The sequence below is a fragment of the Apodemus sylvaticus genome, chromosome 14 (genome assembly GCF_947179515.1).
Source record: "Apodemus sylvaticus chromosome 14, mApoSyl1.1, whole genome shotgun sequence".
Classification (NCBI taxonomy): Eukaryota; Metazoa; Chordata; class Mammalia; order Rodentia; family Muridae; genus Apodemus; species Apodemus sylvaticus.
The window spans coordinates 22,128,940-22,148,865 of NC_067485.1; the positions used below are offsets into that span (position 1 = coordinate 22,128,940).

Genomic DNA, 19,926 nt, shown 5'->3' on the forward strand with positions numbered 1-19,926 from the left:
AAAAATTGGCAGCTGGGCTGAAGAAATGGCTCAGCAGCCTGAGCTGCTCTTTCTAAGGACCCAGAATCAATTACAGCTACCCAAAGGTCAACTCACAACTGGGAGCCACCATCCTCTTCTGGCCTCCTTAGGCACTACACAAGCTTGGTACACAGACATTCAAATAGGCAAATCATACACAAAAATAAAAATATATAATCAATCTTAAACTCCATCTGTACTAAACAACAAAGTGAGACAGATATTTACAGATGGTTGACTTTGTGTTAGTCCTATAAGTAACTGAGGGACGATCTGAGTACAGATGGATCTGCACAGGCTGTGTTTCAGGTAGCAACTCACCATGTTGCCCAGACTGAAACAGAACTAACAATTCTCCTGCCTCACATCCTGAGTAGTGAAGACTACAGACACAGGTACCATTCCTGGCTATACAGTTTTACAAAAAAAATATGAATCTTCCATGAGCCTTGTTATCTGTAGGAATCACACAACAGTCTTTCAAGGGATGCCTATACCCTAATGATTCTTTTGGTTATATGACCAAATTTCTTATAATGATCCTGGGTGTGATTTATTAAAACAAGACAGACGAAAGAAAGAAAAGAAAAGGGGGGGGGGGGAGGTGGAGCCTGGCAGTGGTGGCGCACACCTTTAATCCCAACACTTGGGAGGCAGAGGCAGGCGAATTTCTGAGTTCGAGGCAAGCCTGGTCTACAGAGTCAGTTCCAGGACAGCCAGGGCTATACAGAAACCCTGTCTCAAAAAAACAAAAAGAAAGGTGGAAAAAAATAGCTACTAATATGTAATAACTAAACATAGTAAAACCATTGTTATTAAAAACACGTTAAGTATTATTTGTTTAGATTTTTATTTAAATAAATTTAGTACGCAGAGTTGTGTATACACATAAGTCTGAAAGCCTTCCAACTGGCCTTGATAATTCCTAAAAGGCCACAAGGTTGAGGAGAGCCTGCACACTGAGTAATACATGCAGTAGTGCAGATAATGGATGTGGCAGAGACACCCCATGCAATTACAAAATAATACCAGTAACTATAATAATTGTAATAACTCAGAAGGGTGATCCATGCTGAGTGACAAATTTCATACAACTGACTTGGTTTTCATACTAATAAAATACCACTATAACCAATTAACTAAAGCATTCATAGTGGAAAATAAAGTCAGAAAAGACAATACTCAATTTCTAACCTTAACCCTAACCCTCTGCTTCCCTTCCCACTGGATCACATCGGTCACAAAGGAGGAAGTATGCTGAAGCAGGCATCACAACAATGAGTCTGGTATAGAACAAAAGGCCAGATACAAACATACCAGGCTCTTTGCAAATGGGATAATTTGAGCATTAAAGATACCTCTGGGTAGTTGTAGCACATTAAAAAGAGAACTTAGTCTGGTAGAGGTATTCTCTAATAATAGGTACTTCAGAGTAGACAGCACAAGCAGAACAAGATGGCCTGTTCTGGTCCTATTGTCCTTGCTAGCTGAATAAACAGAATAAGTCACAGGAAAATGGTCTACTAGGCTGAACAAGATAGAAAAGGAGTTTGTAATCTTATGTTTTATTAATTGGCTTCCATGAATCAAGTGACCCAAAGATTTTTAAACACTGACAGCTCTGAACAACATGAAAAAGATAGATCCTAATTGTAACTGAAACAACAAAACAGGTGAGTAAAGGGGACACAACATTGGTCACAGCATTCAGGAAGCAAAGGCAAGCAAATACCTTAACAGTTATAGCAAAGCCTGCATAGCTAAGTTTCCAAGAAAACGAAAGCTACATAGTGATGCGGGGTGAGAGGGCCACCAGCCATACAAATTAGAGGAAAGCCTTTTTCTGTGGTGACAGCCTCCCTATAGAAAACATGACCCTCCCAAAGGATGATCTTCATCCTTCTCCAGAATAGGAGAGGAAATACTAGATGAAGTATACGGTCTAGAACCCCAATTATTACTTCATGGATAGATATGAAATGCCAAGGATACTATAAAATCACCACAGCCTTAAATTAGGCCGTGTACAAAGAGTAGTCTATGTTGGCTACTCCACTGTCAGCCCACAGGCAGAAAAACATGAATGACAGAAACATCCTGATCAAGATTCAGCAGAGAAGCGTCCCAATGAATACATTTTGATTGAGGAAGGGTATGGGTGGGAGATTGATTTTAAAATTACTGTGTTAAAAATATCTGAAAAGCACACTAACTCAACTGATTTTAATGGGTAAAGAAGAAACCATACGCTGGGCAGTGGTGGCGCATGCCTGTAATCCCAGCACTCTGGGAGGCAGAGGCAGGGGGATTTCTGAGTTCAAGGCCAGCCTGGTCTACAGAGTGAGCTCCAGGACAGCCAGGGCTACATAGCGAAACCTTGTCTGGAAAAAAACAAACAACAACAACAAAACAAAAAACAAAAAACAAAAAGAATTCATACAAAGTAAAATAAAGATGGTGATGGTCAATCTTACAACACAAGCAAAATTCACTCAAATACATTTGGAGGGCTGCTGTCGAGAATAAAAGAAAGAAATGCAAGAACTTTGAACTTAAAAGAGTAATGAACATAAATTTCCTAAGACAGGAGCATCATCTAGTTCTTTTAACCTGATTCTCATACACAGCTAGTATCACTCAAAACTAGTGAGACTTTTTTAAGAAAACCAGCTGACAAAGCAGCTCAGAGGATGAAGGTTGTGGAAAGGGAATAGACAGAGAGTTGTTCTCGGATCTCTATATCTGACCTCATACTTGCCCATATTCAAATCAAGCATGTATACTTATTTAATAATAATTTAATGGATAACATCCCCTGACTTAAAAGTCTCCAACCACTCCTGGACCATACCATACTGCCTTGAGTCTTTGACCTCCTATGCATGCATCCAAAGAAACAAACATCTCCTGGTCCAAAAATGTAGGCATGAAGAACAGATTTACAATATGCCATATAAATACCAGAAAGTCGTTCTCTGTATTTAGTGCACTTGGAGATCAGAAAATCATCAGAACCCAAGAGCAGACACTTGAGCTGCCATGTGGGTCGCAACCAAACCTGGATGCTTTTATCTACAAGAAAAAGTGGTCTTCTCAGGAAGCAAAGGGTAAGTTCAAGGCCAGTCTGGTCATCAATCTGGTCCTCAGAGCTGGATGCAAGACAGCCAAGCCCACCCGAGAAAAACCACAACCATTGAACAATGTCTCCTCCAGACCCACAAAATCCAAAGACATACTATTAATAGAATGAAAATGAAGACCCAATGTCAATGTTAATTCCAACACATTCAAATTTTTTGAAGTGTTCGATATTGTTTGAGATGGCTAGAATCCAGGAATTCTGCTTAATATGACTTGACAGATTGTAATGTGAATGGCTATAAAGTACACGCTCGTTCAGTGCAAAATAACTGTCCAAAGGGTTTTTTACTTCCATTGTTTCATATTTACACCATTTGGATATCTTCCATTGTTTCTTTGTCCCTCCAAATAAGGTTTCCCCTACCAAATGAATAAGCAGACACCTTTCTCATATAGTAAAGGCCAGCTCAAAAGCAGTCTATGTTAAACCACTACCACCCCAGGCAACTCATGGATCTCATGGGCAAGCAATCTTGTGCAGTGGTGGGAGCACCTCCTAATTCATCCACACCACCTTCTTCTACTCCCTTAGGACAGTGCTTCCTTACCCATGCAATATAGGATTGCCTGGAAGGGGAAAGGGAACTCAGCTGGGTCAAAGCTATAGCTCTTGGTTTTAGAATGGATCGTGATTTAAAGTTCTAGAACCTTGGAGTGTTGCACACCTAGCCTAATATTCTTTCCAAGTGGTCTGATCCTACTAGGTACTAAAGACTTCAAATGAATCCTCACCAATTCTGAGAATGTCACTGAGAGAAAAATTACTACCTCACTTTTAGAAATAGAAAAACATGAGCCAAACATATAGGGCTTTCTGATTCGGAAAGATTATGTCTGGAGTAAAGGAGATCCTTTAGGGCATCTGTTGGTGCTATCATGCCCTGTGATTAAAATTAATGGGAAACTACATCTGGCTATTCAGGCAGAATGACAAAGGGCACAGACCCATGAGGAATGAAGAGGGTAAGAGTCACTCCTCCAGGAAAAGAACAAAGACAGGCCGAGGTGCTCACCTTGGATGGAGATAATGCAAAATGGATAGAAAAGAAAAGTAGTTATAAATGCCATCTACAAACCATGTGACCAGTTACAGAAATGAGGAAGTACTTCCATTGTATTTTGTTAAGAATATATTTGTACAAATATTTGTGTCTTTCAATTTCGTTAACATGAATTTAAAAAAAAAAAAGTCACTGGTTATCAAATTTAAGTACAAGATGTTAAAAGTATGCTGCTCCCCCAAGGAACAATGCCACCTATTGTCAATTTAAAAGAAGCATCTGTGGTTTTACAAGGAATATTAGGCACTATTATAACCCTGGTTATTTTTGGGGAATTGAAATTATTGAAAATAAACTATGATATAAAAAGATATAACTGTGTCAAGTGGATAGCTATTCTAGATTGTCAATTTGACTCTATCTGGAATGAACTACAATCCAGACAGAAATGGAGGTCAATCTGTGGCTGGACTATACATAGGAGTTCGATCCAGATCATGAGGTAAATGACACACTCAGGATCTTGAGGCACAACTTATGTGCCTTGAATCTGGCCTCCTGACCTGGACTGACAGCAGGTATACTAAATGGTCTGTATTCCAGTACCCAGACTGAACCCAACCAGATTCAACTGTACCTGTCTTTGATACAAGGCCGAGATTGAGATTACACTGTTGGCTTCTTAACATGCATCAGTTCAAATAAATAAGAGTAGACTACTCCTTCAAACAATATTCCTAAACTTCACTGTTTTGTACAGAGAGGCTAAGAAACTCTAATTATGTGCATGCTATTGTCCACTACCAACAGCAACCACTTGATGGCAATCTTAACCTATTCCCTTGGAAGTCTTCCACACAAGGAGAGCCTGGGAAGGCTGGCAGAACATCTGTGGAATACATAGTGTAAAGAGGGCTGGAAAGGTATCTCCACTAAGTCTAGATGTATAGCACATGGTGAGGATGAGAGGAAGGAGGCAAGCAGGTGATGCTAACCACTCCCCCACCAAGTGTCCAAATTACCTCTGCAGGAACTGGTGGAAGTAGTTGCATGTCCCTCAAACAGTTCATGAAAATAGAAACCTAAGGCATCACAGTGTTTTTCTCAGAAGAAGTAAGGATCAAGTCACGGACGGTAACAAGCGACAATAAATTGATAGCACACTTCTGCTAGTATCGGAACACACTTCCAGGAATCAAAAGGTAGAGGTGTCTGTTTAAAATCATCCTAAGACTTTAGAAAAACAAAACCTGAGCACGTTGGGACAAGGCTAACGATTGTGCTTGTTTTGTAAAGGGACTATAAGAACTGGGAAGATAGCCCTATGACTAAGGAGGCCTCCCACCATGCCCAATGACTTCTTTAACCCCATGGACCCAACTCCCAACAAGCTGTCTTCTGACTTTCACATGTTCACCACAGCATGCAACTATCCATCCCACTCAAATATACACTAAGAAAATAAAATGCATAAAACTCTTCTAATAAAAGAAATACAATGTAAATACCTTCTTTTTTTCCACTGGCAAAGAGAGAGACAGAGAGAGAGAGACAGAGAGAGAGAGAGAGAGAGAGAGAGAGAGAGACAGAGAGAGAGAGACAGAGAGAGAGACAAAGAGAGAGAGACAAAGAGAGAGACAAAGAGCCCTCAGAAACACTATGAGGAGATGCTATGAAATCATAAACAAAGCCCCCTTAGGTGGTAATGTCATATTCCCTCCACACAGGACTCAATCTTAAGTGATGCCAAAGATTCCTTGCTCTTCGTATCTAATTTATAAGGATGACTTGAGCACAGAATTAAGAATTTGGCAATATTTTCCAGTGGAGATTCAGAAAATGCCAGCTAAACTTCCAGCTTACTCTTTACAACTGTAGAACGCTTTCCGAGAGAAAACCAGGACAGCTCTTATTAAGTAAGACTGGGCACAAAGGTGTAGACCATGAGTACATAGTAAACCCACCATGTAAGTCATGAGCAGAATGGGTAAATCCCCCTCATAGCTCATGCCCACTAGTGTGGCACATCAGACTATCTTCTAGTAAAACTAGAGCCAAAGATTTGTGCAGTATAAAAGAAGGTAGCAAGATGCAATCCCATGGGAAGTAGTCTTTGGAAACAATGGTGGCACAGTACTGTGAATCAGGTTCTTGCATCTATTAGACAAGCAGACCACATCCCTTCCAGAACCCCAGGTTAGCAAACTCTTACTGCTTGAGCCTGCCAAGTACTTTAAAGCATGAAATGGATTGGATTTAAAAGTTCATGTAGCCTTCCTTTAGTGACATTATCATTTTACAAGAATAAACACTAATAAGCAAATCCTACTACCGAAATGCCTACTCCTGTGTAAGAATAAAGAACTATCTAGTGATCCTAGATAAACATTTTTGCCATTTATACATGGGTCAGACAGAGAAACATGGGTCACTAACAGCATCAATTTCATACAACTCTTCGTCTTTGACTAGAAAGCCTCACTCATCTCTCAAACACCCTCTGCAAGGTCTTCAATGCAGCCTTTTCCTGGTTGCTCAAAAATGGACTCTTGACAACAACTGTCTCCCTGTTATTTGCTTCAGACACACAGGCTAGGTCCTTCAACTTGGGCATCATGGTTAGACCCACAATTTCATCAGAAAAGTAGTGACAACTGGAGTGGTGGTACAAAGGCTGTGACCCCAGCACTCAAGACAGGGGGGGAAAAGATGGTCCATTTGAAGTATGTCCAGACTGACCGGAAAGGTCTATGCACTCGTGCCTACCTACCTACATCCTAATGACTGATTACATTTGGTCCTATGACCAAAACAGCAAAAAGTAGGTTTATTGCTTCTATCAGTTGAATTACAAATACCAAAACCCAGGACCATGGACACCTTAGTAAATACTTACCACTCCATTCCTGAGGTACTTCTGCTAATTAACAATTCCACCTACTTCTTTAAAAATCTGGTTGAAAAAATGAGAAAGGATACCAAGAAAGGGTAACAAAGGCAGTGCAGTATAAACAAAGTGACACGTGAGACATGAAAAAGAGACTCGGAGAACACGTGGGTACAGAGGAGAAGAGGGGCAGGTGAGGAAAAGAATCACTGCAATATTTTGAAAATGCAATCTGATTATTTAATAACGTGTGCTAAATGTTTTTTATTATGAAGAATTATTTGCTATTTAAGTGGTAAAGTAATTAAATAAGAGTCTCCAGAAAGGCTGAGTTTGAATCCTGGCATTGCCAGTCTTGAGTTGGATAAGCAAACTGCTACTCCATTCTTAAGGTACAGTTTTCCTCATCCATTTGATTCTGATTTATTCTGATGGTTTGAGGGTACAAACCACAGCTAGAGCCTTCCAACACTAACTGTGGGATATGAACAACAGCTTAACTATTACATTCCTGCCTGCTATAAGTAGGTCTAAAGAAAGAGATGCGACTTCCATTAAATCTGCTCAAAATTGTTTTGCTGGCCAAAAAGGCTTGCTGATCTGAGATGACATTTATAGGAAGCAAATGAAATTCAAATACAGCTAAGAGCTCCCTTCTCTTACTGTGTAATTATGTGTACTCGTTATTTGTGTAGCATGTTATTATTTAAATGTCCCTAATTTTAGCCCCAGCAGGCCCAAGGGCCTTGAGAGATTGGCCAAGGTTCCCATCTTCCACAAGCTTTACTAAAAACCTGCCATTTTGTTACATCCAGAGAAAGTAGCAAAATCTACAAGCAAGAGGAACAGAAGACTTGATGATCTATATACCACTCCACCAAGGAATTGCAATGATAATATAATATAAAGTCCTACAGTCAATCCACAGCACTATTCAAAGTGCACATGTGCTTCCTGTAGCAAGGCTTTAAAAGCTTTTAGCCCTTGTCACTTCTGGAGACCAAGGCAAGAATAAGGATGATGCACATAATTTTATGACATAAAAGAAGGTCTCTAATTCCCTGTACCCATCTAGGTTATAAGGACCTGGGGAAGTGTGAGGCTGAGATCAGCCACTCAAACACAGGCTCCTCCTATGTCAGTTTTATGTATTAACAGCATACATTCACCAAAATCCTTTACACAAATGCTGAGGGCAAGGGGCTGTTCTCTAATCATGCCAATGATTTGGTGGAAGTCATGTCAATTTGTCTTTAGAGAAAATTATGTCAACCTCATACCACTTCTAATGTGAAACTAAAACAAATTTTCGGTTTTTTAATTGAATTTCTCTAAGAAATCCCTATAGAAGAAGAATTAGGCTGGACACATCTTTGTTTATAAATGACAGGAGAAAGGGCAGGAGCAATGGTGCGGAAGTTATGAGTACTGGCTATTCTTCCAAAAGATCTAAGATCAAGTTCCAGCACCCACATGGGAAATCATAACTGTCTATGACTCCAGTCTAAGGCAGCTGACACCCTCTCACAAATATACATGCAGGTACAACAACAATAAAAAAATTTAAAGAGGACAAAAGCATTAAAAATAAGAAAAATGGCAGGTAGAGGGATGGAGGGATGGCTCAGCAGTTAAGAGCACTGATTGTTCTTCCCAGGGTCCTGAGTTCAAATCCCAGCAACCACATGGTGGCTCACAATCATCTGTAATAAAAATCTGGTGCCCTCTTCTAGTGTGTCTGAAGACAGCTACAGTGTACTTAGATATAATAAAAAATAAATCTTAAAAAAAAATGTGAAGTGGAAATAAAGCATGCTGTGTTCAACATAATTTCAAAGATTACTTAGTATTCTTTCATGTGCTCTAGGTGGTAAATTATTATCTGAAATCCAAGTTCTATAATTTTAACTATAACTCCAATTCTGTTACTGCAAAATGAATGCCTACATAATAAAATGCCTATGTGACTCCACAAACACTCTACCACATGTACATCCAAAAGATCATTCTCCTGCAGCATATCTACCTGCCATGATGATAATGGACTGACTAACCTTTGAAAGTGGAAGCCAAATTCAATGGAATGTTTCCCTTTCTTTATAAGAGCTGCTTTAGTCATGTTGTCTCTTCACAGCAATAGAAACCCTAAAACACCCAAAAGACACACCTAAAGACATGAACATATATATTCTCAAACCAAAATATATCCTGGAACTGGGAGGACCAAGTGAACATGCTCTTCACCTTAACCAAGAAGTTAACTGCAACTGATAGGGTACCAGAGAAAGAAAACCAGTGTCCTACCCTGGAGTACCAATGGAGTACTTCAAGGTAGGCCCCTAACCCACAAGTAACTGGCCAACCCCCCAAAAAAAACTATCTCAGGAGATGTTCTGTGGACTTAAAAAAAACAAAAAACAACTATCCATCTCCCTTTGCCCCATAGCTATCTGAGCCTCGAGGGGAAAGGCTTGATATAAATTTTAGGATTATGTGTCCATCCACACATTTTACCTTAGATTTCTTTTGCCATATGCGCCTGTGTGTCTGTGTGTGTGTGTTACTTGAAAAGAGGATGGAGTGTAAAAGAGCAAAGTTGGGTATGTAGAGAGGTGGGGAGGATCCGGGAATTGAAAAGGAAAGGAAAAAAATTTAAAAAAAAAAAATATTTTTTTTTGGATTTGGTTTTTTTTTCGAGACAGGGTTTCTCTGTGTAGCCCTGGCTGTCCTGGAACTCACCCAGTAGACCAGACTGGCCTCGAACTCAAGAATCCGCCTCCCTGAGTGCTGGGATTACAGGCATGTGCCACCACTACCCGGCTTAATATTTTCAATTTTAAAAAAAGTATCATCCTGCCACTAGACACCTTCTCCTAGTAAAAGCTGTGTAGTTAACTTTCTTTACTACTACCATATACATTTCCATGATAATAAACTGAAAGAGTATAACCATTTCATCTGAGGGCTGTGAGAATCAAGCCAAGTTTCTTTAGAAATTATGTATGCATGTGTGTGCAAGAGCCTACTAAAATCAGAAGAAGGTGTTGGATCCCATGGAGCTGGAACCAGGCAACTAACTGTGAGACACAGGAACATGGGAGCTAGGAACCAGGCTCAGGAACTCTGACAGAGAAAGCTCTCCAATGTCCAAATTAATATACTCCTTGCTTCACCACCACACCCCCATTACACCATGACTACATATGACCATAGAACAAAGTTTCTATGTAATGGGCTGTGAGCAACAGCCTACTAGAAGAAGGCTGGTTTAGATATGTGAGCCACCCAAAGGCTTTCTGAAAAATTGGAGGTGGTTTGATATGTTGTAGAGGGAGATGGAGCTTTTCTAGAGATTTGATAGCCTCGTTACAATTCTTATATATTCTCTGTTTCTCAATGAATGACATTCATTCCGTCATGCCTTCCCTTCCTGTTGGGCTGCATTCCCTGAACTGTGTGCCAAAATAAGCCCTTCCTTCTTTCACACACATGCCAATAACAAGACATTCTATTCTCAATGTCAACAACAACCAAAGTCTTGAAGGGGGGAGCTGGGGATGTGGGGGTGAGGAAAGTAATGAAGGGAGGGGAGGGGTGAAGAGGGGAGAGGGGAGAAGGGGAGGTGAACACCCTATATAGCACGCAACATTTCTGGTACAGCCACACAAAAGGAGTTATTCCCATTTTGGTAATTCTGCTTTCTGGCTCTTGCCAATAAAACTGCCTGCCACTTTGCGTAACATAGCAGCTACCTTCAAGATTGTGGTGTAGGAGTGATTGCGCTAAGGCAGGCTTCTCTCAGTGTAGATTTAGGCGTCCTCAGAACTTACAAAAACCTCATGTGCCTCTGCCTCCAAATGTATCACTATGCCTTATTGAATAATTAATGATAACAAGAGACTTAAAAAAAAAAAAAAGCCCTGATGAAACCTGATCTATAGGGTAATAAACTTGGTCTTAGAAGAATAATATCAACAAAAACCAGAAACTGGCATATAAACATTCAATGTCGCAACCAAAAAGCCTTTGTAACAATACAAATAGGCCATGTAGAAGGGTCTACAGATAAGAGCCCAGCTGCCAGAACCAGAGTTTGATCCCCAGAACATGTTATAGTGATCATATACAATTCCAACAGTCGTATAAGCAAGAGGGAAGAAAGAATCAGAGAATTGGCCAAAATATATAGCCTAAAGTATGTGGACTGGCAGCTATATAAACAGGAGAGAGACAATGCCTGAACAAGGCGGAAGTGTGAGACCTGATCACCTCCATGTACCTGCACACCAGATGACAAGAGATGCACACAAGCAAACAGATGAGGCAAATTTGGAGAAGAGGGTATGGGAGGCAGAGGACTCAAAATGACATGGACAGACTTGCCACAGTGGCATTTGTGAGGCTAAGGGAGGAGGATCATATCACAAGTCTGGACTTAATATGACAGTAAAACTAGGTGCCCTGAGGCTAAGGGGGAAAAGTCCACTGTGCACATGGCTTTATTCATAATAGAAATGCCTTTTGTAATTGTCTTTACAGTATCTCACTCAGTATTTTCACACTATCACAAAGTCATAGAGAAATGTAGAGGGATAAACAGCAGCACTTGTTGCTTCTATAAGAACTATCTTTAGTGTCAGGCATGGTGGCGCAAACCTGTAATCTCAGCACTTGGGAGGTGGAGGCAGAGGCAGGCGGATTTCTGGGTTCAAGGCCAGCCTGGTGTACAAAGTGAGTTCCAGGACAACCAGGGCTACACAGAAAAACTCTGTCTCAAAGAAAAACAAGAAAAAAGAACTATCTTTAATTTTGTTCACAAATCTAAATAATACTGTTACTAAGTCCTGGATAACTTCTCATAAAATCTAACATTTACCACTTAGGAAAATTTATATTTAATTGCTGACAATAAGCAAAGAATATTACTAAGGCACTGACTGCTGCTCCTAGCTAACATTCCTATTCACAAACATAGAACAACCTTAATCAGTAGTTACTATTCCTCTGCTCTTGCTATAGGATTCAATCTAATTATTTCTCATTACTCTGCCCATGAATACAACCAGGCAAAATGTTACATAATAAACCATCACAACAAAAACTCTCTATAGAGGGCTTAGAGTTTACTGTACTACAAACAAGGAATTGAAAATGTCATCTAGAATTTACATTAATTCTCCATAAGGTACATACAATAGACTATGAAATACATGGTTTCTCCTGTTTATATTGCTGCCAGTCCATATTCTAGCCAATTATCTGATTCTTTCTTCCCTTCAGACTGTTGGACTTGTATATGACCACTATTTCCCATGTGTTCTGGGGATCTGGTTCTGGCAGCTAGGTTCTTATCTGTAGACCCTACTACAAGGCTAACTGGCTCAAATATGTGTTGACTCAAATGAGCACTGCCGAAATCAGGGGGATACTAAATATAAAGGCAGAGTCAATATTGAAGGGTGGCTCAAGGTTTAAAAGTGCTTATTGTACTTCTGGAGCATCAGGGTCAAATTCCCAGAATGTACAAGGCAACCCACTCTGGCTCCAGTTCAAGGGAACTGATGCCCTGCCTAGCCTCGTCAAACCCTAGGCTTGCACATGGTGTATACATAATACCTAAAGACAAAACACCCATCCCCCCCCAAAAAAGAATGAAACAAAAAATAAAAATTTAAAAAAATGTTTTTAATTCGCATAGTAAAAGACTTTTACATTAAGAAAACCCACCATGTGGAGTTTACAGTGTCCTTCAAGTTACCCCAATAGAACGTGGAACACCACCTTAAGACAGGAAAATAAGTTGGGTACATAGTGGAGTTCACATAGAGTTGGTCTTAGAAAACCCTGAGTCAACAAACAGATCCACTGCATAACTATTAGTTCCAAGGAGAAGCCATAGAGTCCTCAGTTTGCAATTAAGTCAAACAAAGAAAACTGGGGCAACACAGTAGCAAACAAACCCATCTCAGACAAGAGAGAAGGTAAAAACCAAAATCCAAATCGATTCTGATTTCCATAATCATCATATGTACCCATGAGAAACTGGAGGTTTTATGTAGGGAGGCAGAGGGGAAATATTAGAAGGCTTATGCGAGATAGACCATGGCAACTAGTACACTGCACATGCTGCTTCCTGTTTCCAAAGCCAAGCCTGTAAGTCAAGGTCGCTTCCTGTGGCTTTCTTGTTGTTAGCCAGGTACAAAGTGGAACGTAAACACAGTTCATAACATAATCTGTACAAATGAAATACATCACACCTGGAACCAGATAACAATCAAATGTTTTCTGATTACTTTAGCATCCATCCTTTAAAGTGTTACTGAGAGATGGACAAAGTAAGAAATATAAGTGCCAGTTCCCTCTACTTTTCCAGATGTTTGATAATCAGAGTGAGAGACTGAGCATCTTTGTACATCCATGCCTTCTAACAACTGGTCAACAAAAAAGCTGGCAGAGTACTCACAGACTGGAAGCACACCGCACAAAGGCAGTAGGATTTTAAGATATTTCCTTATGTAGTAGGGTACAAGCCTCCACATTCCAACAAAATCATTGAAGGCTTCTGTTCATGAACTAGGTAGATTACATACATACATACATACATACATACATACATACATACATACATACATATACATATATACATATATACATAAAATAAAAAATAACTGCAATATAGTTGTCAGATTCAATTCATAACCTCTAACGGACTGACAAACCTCAATTATATTTTGTAATATATAAAGAAAGATAAAAATAGATCTATAAATACATAGGATATCTGAAATATATAATCATACAGCCAAAACTGCTTGGGTTAGCAAGGTCAAGCTTGCTTGTGCCAAAGTCAGAACAAGGCACTACAGAGAAACTACATCCAGTTCCACTTTCAACTCACCATTGACTGTTTTCAGGCTCCCGGCAATGCCTTCCCCGTGTTGCCTTTTCTGTGCATTCTTGAATTCCTTTAGAGACAAATAAAGGACTTTTCGCACGACTCTCTCTTCTGACCATGGGATCCCATCGCTGTCATCCTGTGGAAATCAGGCAAACAAATATTCAGACTCATATTTCACTATAAAATTACAACTGGGTATGGTGGATATATCTAACACTTGATAAAAACAGGTAGGTAAATTTGATACACAATGGAATGATCCGGGTCGGCCAAAGCTACAAAGTTAGACCATTATTTGTTTTCCTATTGTATGGGGGAAGGAAGTGTTCCATGTTATGTTCCTAGCAAGCATTATATGACCCAGTACCAGACTATGAAATGCCAATACATTCCTTCTGCATAAATCTCAAGCAACTCATCCAATGAAGGAATTCAAGTATCCAAACTTCCTCGTCTACCCCAATATAACCATCAAGGATTACCTAGATCAGCAATTCCCAACCTTCCTAATGCTGTGCTGCTATAATGCATTTACTCATGTTGTAGTGACCCCCAACCATAACATTATTTTCATTGCTGCTTCACAACTATAATTTTGCTACTATATCACTCATAGTATAAATATAAACATCTGTTTTTTCCATAGTCTTAGGCAACCCCTGGGGAGGGGTAGTTCCACCATTCAAAGGTTGAGAACCACTGTTCTAGAGTAAAGAATAAAAAAAAGTACCATTTCCACCTTGCTCTGACTAGAACTCTATCACATGTTGCAGGGCAGCACCTTTAGAGAACCAAGAGAAGCCAAGAAAATGGAGGTGCCAACCTAACCTCCATTGAGAGGCATGTCACCAGGGACCTTCAAAATCATCATAACCAGAAAGGAGGCATTTAAGTAACACTGCATCTATGGAATTCAAGAGGCAGATGATGTGGATATATAACATATGAAGTGCAAGATGTGGCTTAATTCATTTTTCACTGAGTTTGCATGTGAGTTGCCCATGCAGATTACCTGCAACCAAATCATAATGCTAACTACAGGTGGGAGATGGGCTTTTGGGGCTAAAATCAACCTTTTAAGGATCCAGGGCCTATGCATTAAAGCTGTCAAGTGAGATTCTCTTCTCTACTAGTCCATTCCCATCCATTTCATCTGTGTCACAACAATGATGTAAGATTATAAACTAATTATTTCCTCCACTAATGCATTATAAATCAAAGTCCCAAAGTAGATCTGCCTATGAAACCCCAATGAAGATTTACTGTATTCTGTGAAGGCTTGGGGGGGGGGGGGTCCTTTACCTTGACTCAAGATCTAGATAAAAGAATTAATTGCCCCATCCCCAAATGAGTTCTATTTAAAAAATGAACTGTGGAATATGGAAATGCCTACAAAGAAAGCCACATTCAGGGTTGAGTTACTGAACCACCAACTTTATTACACCTATAAATACTTTAAATGCAGGAGAAGCATTTATGAATAGCAAAGATTGTAGTTTCAAATGCTAGGCATTTAAAAAAAAAAAAATCACACATATGCACCACTGTTCTTTTATCATCTACATGGCTGGTCAAGACCTGTCACCATAATAAACTGACTGGGCTGGTTAGCTGAATACTATTCAGCATTAAACTCTTACAGTCTCAAGAGTTCTGTTCTCAAGAGCAGTTCCACTGCTCCCTGGCAATGCAAGATTCACAGAGCATAAGTTGAACAAGCCTGAGTACCCACAAATCAGCCAGACAATCATTCTGCTGTGGCTATTCCTACAGAATGATAGGATCAGGGAACAAACGGAGGGAAAAGCACTAAGCAGAGGCCTTCATCCTTATTTTCTCTTCTCCCACACACAATCCACCCCATTATTTCCCATACTTGCCTTCATACTCTTCAACCTTAGACAACATCTAGTGTGAAGTACCTGACATTACATCCATATTAATGATCACTGCTACCTTTTTAAGACATTCTCCAAAAATGACTACTAAATAATACAAAAAGCTTGACTACATCTCTCCTGCTCAGCAACTTGTTTACATACTGCCTCCAACACACTACCCCACCCATCTAAACACCTAGACGCAAGCAAGACAAAATCTTGATCTGAAAGTAGGCATACTTTAATGCCTATATAATTTAATGCCTATATCTGTATAGATTTCTGCTTGTCTATATCTTCCAAGAGTTTCATGCCCTAAACCGTTTATCACATGAACACAAAAACCATTCCTGAATCAGTTTTTAAGTATAGCACCTCTATCAAAAAAGTATCTTGTCACCGGGCGGTGGTGGCACACACCTGTAATCCCAGCACTCTGGGAGGCAGAGGCAGGCGGATTTCTGAGTTAGAGGCCAGCCTGGTCTACAGAGTGGGCTCCAGGACAGCCAAAGCTATACAGAGAAACCCTGACTCAAAAAACCATATCCAAAAAACAAACAAACAAACAAACAAAAAAGGTGTCTTGTCCATGGTAGCTATCATGGCTCTCCCTCCCAGCAGTTGTTCAATTGTGGAAAGAAATCCCACATACTCAAGCAACATGTTTGCTATGAGCCAGCTTTCTTTTCTTTAGCTACTCATTTGACAACATTTGAAACAATCCTAAAATATTATTTTTAAAAGGATGGGGAGACAATTGGTCAAGAAGCAAATTTGTTATTTAGCCAAATACTTTCTACGAAAATCAGAATGTAAAATCCCCAGCTATTCCAAGTTCCAAAACAAGAATCTTGGGAAGTTGGTGGACACACTGGACAAGGGAGACAGCTCATCAGCTATATGGCATTTGGCACGACCTACAAAAAGATGGAAGGAGACAACCAGAACCACAAAACTGTCCTCATACTTCCACACATATGCCAAGATTGATGGATTTGGGGATGCAGTGGGGAAGAGTTTATGAACACATGATATCCTGTGTCTTTGAACAAAATTCTTGGAAGGTCACACCATGTAGCTGAAAATCTCTTGCAATTCAAACCCCAGCCTACAGATCATGTGGAACTAACCAGTAAATGTTAACAAATGCAGACCCTGAATCTGATACAGGTAGGTTTCAATATCTGCACACTACATAAAATTTTAGCCACCTCTGTTTATGTGAACACTGCTATACATAAATGGTGCCCCAAGCTCATGTCAACCTTACAATCTTTCTTATTTCTGTAAGGGACCATAGACCACAATTAGAAAAGTGTTAAGAGGCAGGGGACAAAAATATCATAATTCCTATTAATCACTTTGTCTCTTTCACATGTCTTAGTCAACATGCCATGAATTGCCGTTAAAATGTGATACCCAGAATGAAATATAAACCGCAGCATCTCACAGCATCTGCGTCCTACACCAGGGCAGGACCAATAGAACCATGAAAATTACATCTCTTTCCCAAAATCCTAAAATTAAGACTATCATCTGCACCACATACTGTTTAAGATATCTTAATGCCTGCGATAAATCCTCCATGGAAGGAGGTGGGGGTGTTTAAGTTTATAGTATCACCAGATGCCAAAGATCAAAGGACAGATCCAACAAGTATCACACTCATCTCTTGTACAATTTCCTACATAATTTCTCTTTGCAGTCTTCTCCACCCCCATTACAACAACAACAAAAATCTTTCAAGCATTTAAACAAAAGAGCAAAATTTTAAGACTGAAAAAACATTGTTAATGGATATACAACACAAACCAAGTTGTACTCTAAACATGTTTTGGTTTTTTGGGGGTTTTTTGTTGTTTTTTTTTTTTGGGGGGGGGGGGGATCACGTTACTTTCTTTCCAAGACAGACTTCTTTGGGTGGCTATTTTGGGAAGTGTTGGGTGACTATTCCAAAGGATGCTCTCCTATGACAGTTGATTCAGTGCAGAGCATGTACAAATGACCTTCATAGAAACTGGGGGGGGGGGGGGGGGGGAAGCCAGGTGGTGGTGGTGCACACCTTTAATCCCAGCACTTGGGAGGCAGAGGCAGGCAGATTTCTGAGTTCGAGGCCAGCTTGGTCTACAGAGTGAGTTCCAGGACAGCCAGGGCCACACAGAAACCCTATCTCCGGGGGTGGGGGGGGGGGGGGAGAGAAGAAACTCGGGGAAAAGACTGTCTGAATTGATAACAGAGTCTACTGAGTGCTGATAGCCAGGCGGCAGCAACATCTACCTGCAAGTATTAACTGTGACTTCTTAGCTCAGCTCCCAGTGAGCTTAATGAGGTTTACACTGAGAGTGGTGGCATGACAAATCTGAAAAACCAGAATGGCATTTCCTCCTCCTCTTTAAGTAAAATGAACAGTAACCTCTAGTATTCAGATGCCTGCAGTTAAATCATTCTACTCAAGGCAATGCTGGCCTGTTCCTACAACAGTTTAAAACATTAAGTATCAAACAGTAAAAATGGGGGCTGGAAGGAGTCAAAGTACAGGCTGCACTTCCAGAGAACCAAGTTCTAGTTCCAAGAGACCGTGAGGTGGTTCACTCCAACCTCTACTGGCTCTTTACACATAAGTGGTGCATGCAGCAATCAAACACCCATATACATAAATAATAAACTTTAAAGTAAAATAAAGTGGAACTCAACAGTGCTTCTTGATGGGAACTAAACATTTCCCTGGCATTGGACTGTGGGGATGAAAAGCACTGCCAAGGGAAAGGCTGAAAGGGAACAACATTAAAACATGGTCACTTCCTTCACTTGACAGTGGGAAAAGTTTCCTTCCTCAGAATCCTCTCGGGTCAATACAATGCTAATCCATGCTTTAAACCTCTTTTTAAAAAACATCCAAAAAAGCTCATCAAATATTTCACACCCAGAAACAAAATAAGCAGCCTTAGGTTGTTAGGAGACATCCTAAGAGGAGATGTACACTCTGAATTTGATTTTTAAAACAAACAAAAATATGACCAAGTTTTCTCAGAACCCTTTTTTGGGATAAAGAAATGAGCCTGAAAACACTAATACAAAGAAATTTAGTCCTTTAAATAAATGTAGGCTTAACGTTGATCACTGCCCTTTTTAAAGTTACAGTTGAAACTGGATTAGGAACTTCTGCTGAAAAACAATTTATTTCATAACACAACTCTGACAGATTGAACCTTGGGCCACCAGCTGGGCTTTTATAAGAATCTGCTGGGGAGCTGCCAAGTCAGCCCTCTGCGTCAGAGCATGTCAGACATCCCTTGTAAAGAAGGTAATGGCATGGCAAGAAGATAGCTACACATTTCGCCATGACGGGGCAGATTCAAAACAGAGTAATCAGAGCTAATCCCTCCCACACCTCTTCTCCTGCCATATTTAAAGATGCCAGATCTACAGCAAGATTATTTCAAAGAATCCAACAGAAATCTGAACTTCAATTCACACAACTTACAATGGCACAATTCAAGCACTCACACAAAATTAAGCAACGAGACAGAGAGACAGACAGAGAGACAGACAGACACACACACACACACACACACACACACACTGTAATGGACAGCACTGGTTACAATTTCAATCGACCATGTGAGCTTTTTGATAATGCATTTTATGAACATCATACTATGTGGCCATCCACATAGCCATCCTGCCTGCTACACCTACCTGTCCTTCCCATCACTCAGAGAAGGAATAATCTATAGCATTCTGAAACAATGTACAAATGCTACTAATCATACTACAGGATTATGCCACTGTTAAACCAATATTAATTTTAAAACACGGTGAAACAGAAAGTACACTGAAGGCATCTTGTAAAACTCAGAACATTTGTGCAGTACCAAACTGGCTTAAAAAGAAAATAAAAGATTACGTTCCCAACAAAGAGATCTAAAGGCATATCTCACAATATGGCTTCTACTAATATATAATGCTTTCACATACAACAGAGGCAAACCAGTGCAATGCCACAGCTTGTGAGCTATGCCAAGAAGTTAAAAATACACTCCTTCCCACAGAATCTAGGACATTACTGAGTCTCTTTACAAGATCAATCACTATCTG

The 19,926-nt window shown here is 40.0% G+C and overlaps 1 protein-coding gene across 3 annotated transcripts in view; it reads right to left on the bottom strand.

Annotated features, from left to right (window-relative positions):
- Jarid2 (jumonji and AT-rich interaction domain containing 2) overlaps positions 1-19,926 on the bottom strand; it is a 177,225-nt gene that overhangs the window by 80,696 nt on the left and 76,603 nt on the right. For all 3 annotated transcript variants that reach the window (XM_052157277.1, XM_052157276.1, XM_052157278.1), the window contains exon 2: positions 13,949-14,084. In XM_052157277.1, the coding sequence (XP_052013237.1) occupies positions 13,949-14,064 (116 nt within the window). In that variant the 5' untranslated portion in view covers positions 14,065-14,084. The remainder of the gene's footprint in view (positions 1-13,948; positions 14,085-19,926) is intronic.